Here is a 9633-nt window from a genome sequence, read left to right as displayed (position 1 = left end):
AGGGACTGTGATCAGAGCTATGGGCTGGGAGATGAACTATCGAATACGATGGAAAATAATGAATCCAGTGACAATTTGCAACACCCCTATCCAGCCTCTCCTTGATTAAGCCAGAGCCTTGGCGGTGGTTTGACCACGTAAACGGATTACCACTAAATCCCAAGTCAATCATTCCAAAGCCATCCATGAAATCCGCAAATAGATTTGGAGAGAAAGAGTCAAAAACCCGACCCCCAAATTTATCATCAAGAGAGGTTATAGTATTAAAATCCCCAATGCAGACCCACGAATCATTATAAGAAACCCCAAGAGTATTCATAGCCTTCCAAAAGGCTGGGCAAAGATTCTTGTATGGAGGCCCATACACAAAGGTCAACAAACATTTAACAAGTGGATCAACCGAATAGTGCCAAACACATATAATATTACAAGTGACACAAAAGTTAACAATATTTACATCCGGTTTCCAAGCAAGTAAAAGGCCTCCCTGCGAGCCAGAGGGAGGAGCATGAACCATCAAAGTGTACCCTAGTTGATGCAAAATAGGGGTAGTAACAAAAGGAGCAGCCTTAGTTTTTGACAAAAAAATAATATCAGGATTATGCTTCCTGATAAGAACCCTAAGACTGCGAATTGTAGAGGGTTGTGACAGCCCTCTACAATTCCAGGAAAAAGTTATCATATATCAAGAGGGGGCATGGCCAAGCTAGCCGCCTCAAGGGGAGCAGAAGTATTAGCCACTGCAAGTGATTCTGCTTCCAACAAGAGCAATTGAGTTACACTTCTAGATTTTTTCCCTGCCTTATACACCTTCCTAGACAAAGGCATGGTTGAAGGTTGTAAGCCCACTAAGTCAACCCGAGTAGTAGGAGATGATTCTGCAACAGAGGATTGTGCCAAGGTGAAAGGGGCCAAATTAGAAGGACCCGAAACCCTCAGCAAAAACGGTGTCGTTGGAGCTGTTGGGGAATTCTTCAACGCAGAAAGGGAGTGAGCTGCAAGGGACATCCTATCCTGAGTGGTATTAGGCATGTTTAATTTTTTTGATGGATTTGGGAATAGGTCAGAGATATCAGAAACAACAACCCTTTTATATCCAGACACCTTACTCAACTCGGAAAATGGAGAGGGATAAACAGCAGCACCATCCAAATCCTGTGCAACCGAGACAATGTTTTTCCCATGATCCATCGAAGCAGAAGTAGTCCTCTGAAAATGATGAAGTCGGGGAGAAGACCTAGAGGGCCGAGAATGGGATGATTTGATGATATTGGGAATTTTGTAAGCACTAGGGTTAGGCGTCGGATGAGGGGAAGGCTGGACAGTGGATGGTGGGAGGGAAATAATAGGGTTAGTGTAAACCTGAGGCTGACTAGACATGGGAAATTGCTGGAAATCCGGTTGATAGGCATGCTGAGAAATAACATGTGAACCAAGAGTATCAGTGAAGAAAGGAGAGGATAGGGGCTGGCTTACTTGCAGATCACGAGGCAGGGAAGCAGGAGATGGTAGCAGTGGTTCAAAGTCACGAGTGGAGACATCAGAGAAGACGGAGCTAGGCCCATGATAGAAGTGTAGTGCAGATTGCCCAAACAAAGTGAGTCCCGAAGAAGAGTGGCCCTTAACCCCCATCAATTGTTGGGCGAGCTGCAAGTGGCCCGAAGAACTATGCTGATCTGTAGGACCTTGGATGATTGGCCGAGTGATGGACGGGCCCATCAACCTTTGTGTTATTTCAGTCCCAACAACCTTTGTTTTGTTTGCATATTTAATAAATGAGACAAACTTTACCATTTTATTGATCTTTTCATGAGACAAGAACCGATATTTCGTAAGACTATTAATTTACATTTGTCCACATGTAGGAATGTTTTGAGGGAGGGCGGAACTAAAATAATAAAATATAATAATAAGATAACTTTCTTTTTTTGTCTCTTTATATATTAGATTTTTATTATAATATATAAAAATATGATAAATACAATTTTAAAATATTGATTATGAAAGCAATTAGCGGTTCGTAAACGTTTAATAACAGTATGTCTGTTTACACTTACTTGAAACTATTAATCGTTCGCTTTTCGACCTGGCAGTAGTTCCCTGAAATTACATTCTCCAACCAATTAATGGTTGTTGTGCCTTTTGACGACAAATGGCAATAAATCCCGTTACCAAAAAGTCATCATTTCACATTTTAGTATTTAAAGAGTACTTTGTTAGACAATGACATCAGATATGCATACATCGCTGTTAGAGTTGGAGGTAGCGCGTGAGAGGCATGAACTTATCTGCCCCTCCAGCCAACCACCTTCACCTCCCATTACATTTACATGGGAAAGACAGACTTAATTATGTAGTAATGTTAGAGATAATAAAAAAAAATACACACAATTAATTTCAGCCTTCAGGTCTTCATTTACCATTGATAGTCGTCTTCTTCTTCTTCTTTTTCTTTTTCTTTTTCTTTTTCTTTTCTTTCCTTTTTTTTTTTTTTGGTTTTTGTTTTTTGTTTTTTGTTTTTTTTTTTGGTTTTTGTTTTTTGTTTTTTGTTTTTTTAACTTTCTTGATCTTTCCAATGATATATAGTTTAAAATCGTGATAAAAAAAGAAAAGAAAAGAAAAAGCATGATGCGTTTTGTGTAATAAAAAATAAATAATAAATAAATGCAAAATCATTCTTATTAAGCGGCAATTAGCTTAATAGATTCCATTTATTTCGATGTAAAATGCTTTTCGTCTAAATATGTTTTCAAAAACAATTGTTTTTAAAGAATTTTTTCACTAGCAAAATTTTTCGATATTTGGTGCATAAGAAAAAATCAATTTTTCAAGAACAGAGCCTTAAAAGTATAAAAATTGGCTAAAAATATTTTTAAGTGGTCAGCTAAAAAAAAAAAAAAAAAAAATTGCTCCATATGTCCCAATCCCACATATGCAGCTAAACCAAAAGTATTATCAAATTGCTCCATCCATGAGTCCATGACAAAATTCAAAAAAAAAAAAAAAAATGAAAAACTTTACTTACACCCCCGAAGTATATATAAGCGGTTTTGCAATCTTAACTTTGAAGTTTAAAAATTTGCAATTTGGATATGCCATGTTTCATTCCCTTTTAATTTTGCCAGTTTTTTTTGTTAAAATGCCCATTTTTTTTAAGGGAAAAAAAAAATAATAATAACAGCAACAACTAAGTAAAAATTCAAAAATGCCTTGAACTCACCTACAGCTAAGGCTAGCAAAACAGGTTGGTGTGTTGGGTTCTGGTCAAACTTGACAAGACACAATTGACCCGTTTATAAATTTGTATCATATTCATGTCTGATTTGCGGGTCGTGTAGAAAAAATCAGCTCTACTCACATGTACATCTTTATATTTGGTCTAGACTGCTCGACATCGTCAATATGCAATCACCCACAGCCACCACTGTAGTACTTAGGGGGTTGTGCAGGCTTACTCATCTAAAAAAAAAAAATCATGGAAAAAGGCTTAGGGTAGTGTTATTTCAGTCCCAACAACCTTTGTTTTGTTCGCATCTCATATTAATTTTGATTGATCTTACACTGCATGCTTGGCATGATGAAGACAACACCATTTCTTTCGTAGGACCATTCACATTTGTTTCGGTACGTACTCCACACAATTACGTGAACCAAAAATTGTAAACCTTCCAAAATAGTGTCAGTCAATCTCACACTTAACTATCTGCATGCCAAATAGATAAGATTATATCATGCTGATCGAGAGAGTTATTTCAACACCGACTTAAGCATCCTCATAAATGAGGTTGATATGAAGAACAAGGACTCTACCAATTATCATGGCCATCTGATCTCACTTGGAATATATTGAACTCTTAAGAAAGAATTCATAAATATGAGAGATAAATTAATGTATTAAATTACTATTTATTTCATAAACTTAAGTAGAATTTAATTAATAATCTTTGAGAGAAAAGAAGAAGGATATATAGTAGGATAGTTAAGTGGTTTGGACAGATTTTGAAAATAATAATAATAATAATAATAATAATAATAATAATAATAAAGTTGTTTGGATTGAAGCGTTGATCGATGCCACTTACTCGTTTTCTTTTTATAAGAGTACTAGTAGCAAATGTCCTATTAGTAGTTTTATTCCCTAAAATAAAGAAAATTTTTTAAAAAAAATTACAAAAAAAAAGCCACAGCAGTTACCCTATTTTAGGGCTCATGCTTGAATAGCTACAGTGCTACCCAATGTAGCTACCCAATCCCTTATTTTAATAAAAAAAAAAAAAAAAAAAAATCTCTCTCCTCTCTGGCTCTATCCTTCACGCAGAGGAACTCGACTTCGACTTGAACAACTTTTGTCCAAGAATGATGTTCCCTGTTGCACTCTTCCTCTTCTTGTTCCTCTCTCTCCGCTTCTCTATCCTCCTGACTGCGTGTCTGTTATATTCACTGTTCTCCGCCGCGTCTCAGCCTCCAAATCTGACGTGTTCCTCTTTCAGCAATGGTAGAAACCAGACTAGTGCTGAGCTGGGTTTGGAAGCCATAATTCTTACAACTTTTCCATATGAACAATTATGTTAGGCATTAATAACATAATGCCAAATTTGCAGGTTCTTATTTTCTAGCTCCTTTCACTTTATTATATACTTTTTCATTAAAAAGTTTTTAGAATGAGTTGAATTTGTTAACACATTGATCAGTATAGAATTCATTGTTAAAATATATATAATAAAATACATTCAAGTACTATTCACTAGTTCACAAAAAATAATATAAATATTCATTTGTTATTTCAATATATATATTAAGATTGATTAGAGATGAATTTAGTCAGAATATACTTAATTGGCTGAGGTACAAAATTTTTGTTTTCTTTGAAGTGTTTCATGCCACTGCAGGAGATTTCCTATGATATATATATCCCATGCACCCAGTGTACGTATGTGATGTGTCGTTTAGTACGTACTGTGTTATCCTAATTAAAGATAGAGCTGCCAAGCCAGTTGCGTTGCTTAATTTATTCCAATTGTACGTCTGCATTATACTATAGAACAATAAATCTATCTTATTTTTGGAAAACCACACTTACCCCTCCCAGCTTACTCTATATTTGTGATGTTTGGAAAATTTTTAAAAGTTAATTATAATCGATAACCTTTTACTAATATTTGTGATGGTATTTTTTAATTATTATTTATTTATTTACTTTTATCTATAAGGTTATAATGGATAATTTGAGCTACGCGAATGTCACATGACTTATTTTCCGTCATGTTAATGGAAAATGCTGATAGAGGGTGCAAAGTGAAAGGACTTAGTAATTTGAAGGAGTGGATTATAACTTTTTAAAATTAGTAAGTGATTGCAAATAAGGTGCAAGTTTGAGTGGGCTAAGTGCAATTTATTTTTTATTTTATTCTCAAAATAACATATATATAAAATTAAATTTGATCTATGATCCGTATATAGAACTTTTACATAATCTATCTATCTCGGAATTCATATGAATATTATATGTGCATAGCTCAAGCGTGTCAATTCACTTTTGTATATATTTAAGATTCTTACGAATTACAAATGAAAATTAAATTATAATGAGAGGGAAAAAAAATATAAAGATATATTTGTCCTATTGAAACTTTTTTATGACTATTTTTGTCTTTTTGTTAACTTTAGGGAGACACTTTGTAGGCTTTTTGTCTTATTTTTGTCATTATGAACTACCAACTATTTTTATAAAAGCCCCAAAGTGTGACATATTGATACATGAAACTATTATTTTGTTAATAAGTCAATTATTTTTGTCATTCTTTCAAAAATACCCATATTTTCTTTATTAAAGAAAAAAACGTTGTTTAGTGACAATTTAAATCTTAAAACATGTCACTAACCGTTTTATGACGTCTACTAAATGTCGTTAAACATGAGATTGAAATTTTTCATTAATTCACGATATTTACTAAACGTCCCTAAATTTTTAGTGTTGCTTGCATAGAAATGAAACTATACTATAATTTTGAAAAAAAAAAAAAAATATATATATATATATATATATATATATATATATATATATATATATAATAATTCTAAAACCTAACTCTTTAACTAAATTTAATACGTCAAATCCCTTTTAAAACTTTATACCCCTTAATTTCTTTCTTTCTTTACTACAAATCTCTCGATTATTTATTTATCTACCTTTCTTTTTCTTTTTCTATTTATTTATTTTTTCTTTTCCCTTTACATTTCTCCCTTCTTCTCTCCCCGTCTCACAAACACGTTCAGGTTTCTCTTCTCTTCTTTTTTTTTCTTTTTTTTTTTTTTTTTTTTTTTTCCTTCTTCTTAATTTTCCTCTTCTTCTTCTCCACGCCTCATTTATTCTACTGCAACCTCACCCTTCTCTCAAACTCACTCTCCTACGTACTCAGCCCATTTCTCTCTCTAGACCCATGTTCTCACTCTAATATTTTTATCCACTAATCTCTATCAAATTACCCAATTACACTCATCACAACCCAACCTTCCTCGATCTCTAGTAAATATCATACCTATTCGGTCAATCACCCATACAAAAACAAATCAACGTCCCACAATCAAAACTCAAAAGACAGTCTAAATGTAACGATCCCACTTCCTTCTTGTTCCTCTCTCTCCATGCCTCGAGAAAATCAAGGGAGGGCCTGTGTGCTCTGCGGTATATTTGCAAGAAGAGAGGTGTGAAGAAAAAAAACAAGAAGTTGCGTCCATTTTTATAAACGAGTGATCGAGCTAGGGAGTTTGGATAAGAATCTTTTTCTTTGTCATCTATATATTTTTATTTGTAAAATTAGTGACATTTGTTGTTCGAACGACATTAATTTAAAATTATTATCGTTGGAACAGTAAATAATGTCATCTAGCGTCGTTTTGTACAATGACACCAAAACGACGGTTTTTTTCTGTAGTGTATATTGCCAATGATTCTTGCTTATTTGTCACAAGGAAAAGAAACTTGAGGGATCGAAAAGATGATGGCCTACTCCCCAGCTGGTGAAGAATTTATTATTAACATTCCCCTAAGTGACATTCCCTCGGAATTGCCCACTGCGGAATGGCCGGAATGCTGTATCTATAGGGCTCCCAAAACATTGCGAAAGGTAAATGAAGAAGCCTACACCCCTAAGCTAATATCAATAGGCCCCTTTCATCACCACCGAAAAGAATTGTGGGACATGCAAATGCACAAACTGAGATATTTTAAGGATTTCTTGAAACGAACCGGGAAGAGCATGGAGGATCTTCTGGAGATCATTAAAGTCGACAAAGAAAAAATCAATCATTGCTATTCAGAAGACTGTATACTCGGAAGGGATGATTATTTTGTGAAAATGATTCTATTGGATGCCATCTTTATAATTGAGCTCTTCTTAAAGGTTAAAAAAACAAGAGAAGATGAAGAAAATGGTCAGAGGAAAATCGAAGAAGAAGATTATATCCTACGTAAAATATGGCTGGGAAATGGTATATATTATGACTTGCTATTACTTGAGAATCAGCTTCCTTTTTTTGTTCTTGAGAAATTATATAATTAAGTTCGCCGGCTTCAGTGACTCTCCCAGTAGTTGCAACCATCACGAAGAAGGCAAGCTAGTTGAGGAACACAAAGAGAACCTGAAGACACGTGATGCTCCAATTGTTAAGCTTTTCCGCAATTACTTTACTTACTATGATCAAATGCGAAAGTCCATCGGTGAGGAAGTAATTGTAAAACCGACGGGTAAGGAAAAAACCGAACGACCCATCGGTGAGGAAGTAAAGCATTTCACAGATTTGCTCAGATATTTGTTCTGTCCGCAAAAGATGGAAGAACGCTGGGAGCGTAAAAAGGAAAAGTGGAGCATTGAAGGAGGATGTATGTGTTCATCCAAAAATAAAAAAAGAAGGGAGTCTGGTACTCAATTTTGTGCCACAAAGCTTGACGATGCAGGATTGAAATTCAATGTTATAAATGATAGACGCTTACTTGACATAACAATCCCTGGGTGCTCGGGACGCTATCCGTGCTTCGGTTTGTCATGCCTTGTTGCTTGCTTTCCATGCTTGATCTGCTTGATATGCTTTCCGAGCTTGACATGCTTACTTAGGTGCTTCAGATGCTTCAAATGCCCTATGCGTATCTTCAAATTCCCACAACTTGTGATAGACTGCAATACTGAAGCTATTTTCCGAAATCTAATGGCTCTAGAGCAGTGTCATTATCCATCTAAAACTTACATCTGCAGTTATGTTTTGCTATTGGACCGTCTTATTGACACTGAAGAAGATGTGGATTTGCTTGTTAATAAGAAGGTCATTGCTCACCGCCTAGGTAGCAACGCTGAAGTGGCGACTCTAATTAACAAACTTGGATGTCGGATTGTGGCACCTACACCCTCTTATTTTGAGAATATCGCTCAAAAGCTTAATGACCACTATGAGTTCCCTTTGAACCATTTTTTGGCAACCCTGAAAAGAGAGTATTTCACCAATGTTTTTAGAGGCACAGCAACTATTGTTGGACTTATTGTCTTGGGTTTCACTTTCTGGAGTTTCATTAGGTCTTTTGTCGACGAGTAGATTCGAAGTAGGTATGGTTTAGTGTTCGTTGGAGTGCTTTTCTTTTAGTTGCAATGGATGCATGGCATCTGACCTTTCGTAATCCTATTTAGCTTGTGATATCCTACCCGTCTTAATATATATGGCTTGTAATCTTCAACTTTGTAAGTGGTTTATGATATTTTAAGCAATAAAAATTGTTGGAAGTCTATGTGTTTGAGCATCCGCTGAGTGTCTATATTTCAGCCAATAGAATTATATATGCTCTGTACATAATAATTTGTTTTCAAATTAATCATTATTTTCTGGTCATAAAGTGATTCAACATATTAATTTGTTTAATTGAAATATTTTGAGATTGATCACATGGGTTGTTAGGGTTGTCTCAAAAACAATATATTGAAAGAGTTTTACAGAGATTTGATATGGAAAACTGTTTAGCTAATGTTGCTCCAATTCATAAAGGAGATAAACTCTCATGCAATGCCCCTAGAATGAATGGGAACGTAAGCAGATAGAAGGAATTCCTTATGCTTCTGTTGTAGGAAGTTTGATGTATGCACAGACATGCACTAGGTCAGGCATCAATTTTGCAGTTGGAATGTTGGGTAGATACTAAGGCAATTTTGGAATGGATCATTGGAAAGCTACGAAAAAAGTAGTAAGGTATTTGCGAGGAACAAAAGATTATATACTCACTTTTAAAAGGTTTGATCATTTACAAGTGATTGGCTACTCCAATTCAGACTTTGCCGGATGTGTTGATAATAGAAAATCAACTTTTGATTATTTATTTTTTTAGCTGGAGGAGGAAGTTCATGGAAAAGTGTAAAGCGGACCATGATTTCTTCATCCACAATGGAAGTTGAATTTGAGGCATGCTTTGAGACCACAGTTCATGGTTTATGGATGCGAAACTTTATTTCAAGACAAATTGTCGACATGATCGCCAAACCGCTGAAAATTTATTGTGAGACATATTCTAATGTGCTAAACATATAGAGCTTAAATATTTTGTCGTTAAGAAAGAAGTTCAGAAACAACAAGTGTCTATGAAACATATTACTA

At 34.9% G+C, this 9633-nt stretch overlaps 1 protein-coding gene across 1 annotated transcript; it reads left to right on the top strand.

The window, feature by feature from the left end:
* The first annotated feature begins 7001 nt into the window (after nucleotides 1-7001).
* On the top strand, nucleotides 7002-8586 carry LOC133879160 (UPF0481 protein At3g47200-like). Its single transcript, XM_062317698.1, has 2 exons — nucleotides 7002-7491; nucleotides 7613-8586. Exons 1-2 carry the CDS (start codon nucleotides 7002-7004, stop codon nucleotides 8584-8586), a joined length of 1464 nt encoding a protein of 487 aa, XP_062173682.1.
* Nucleotides 8587-9633: the final 1047 nt, after the last annotated feature.

Source organism: Alnus glutinosa, chromosome 10 (genome assembly GCF_958979055.1).
Source record: "Alnus glutinosa chromosome 10, dhAlnGlut1.1, whole genome shotgun sequence".
NCBI lineage: Eukaryota > Viridiplantae > Streptophyta > Magnoliopsida > Fagales > Betulaceae > Alnus > Alnus glutinosa.
The sequence above is the reverse complement of the archived record's forward strand: the minus strand, read 5'-3'. Positions and strand labels throughout refer to the sequence as shown.

Excerpts from the sequence above, each read along its gene's own strand:
- LOC133879160 (XM_062317698.1), top strand. The coding sequence starts at position 7,002 with ATGGCCTACTCCCCAGCTGGTGAAGAATTTATTATTAACATTCCCCTA. Across the intron at positions 7,492-7,612 it reads TAAAATATGGCTGGGAAATG|GCAAGCTAGTTGAGGAACAC; the intron begins GTATATATTATG and ends ATCACGAAGAAG.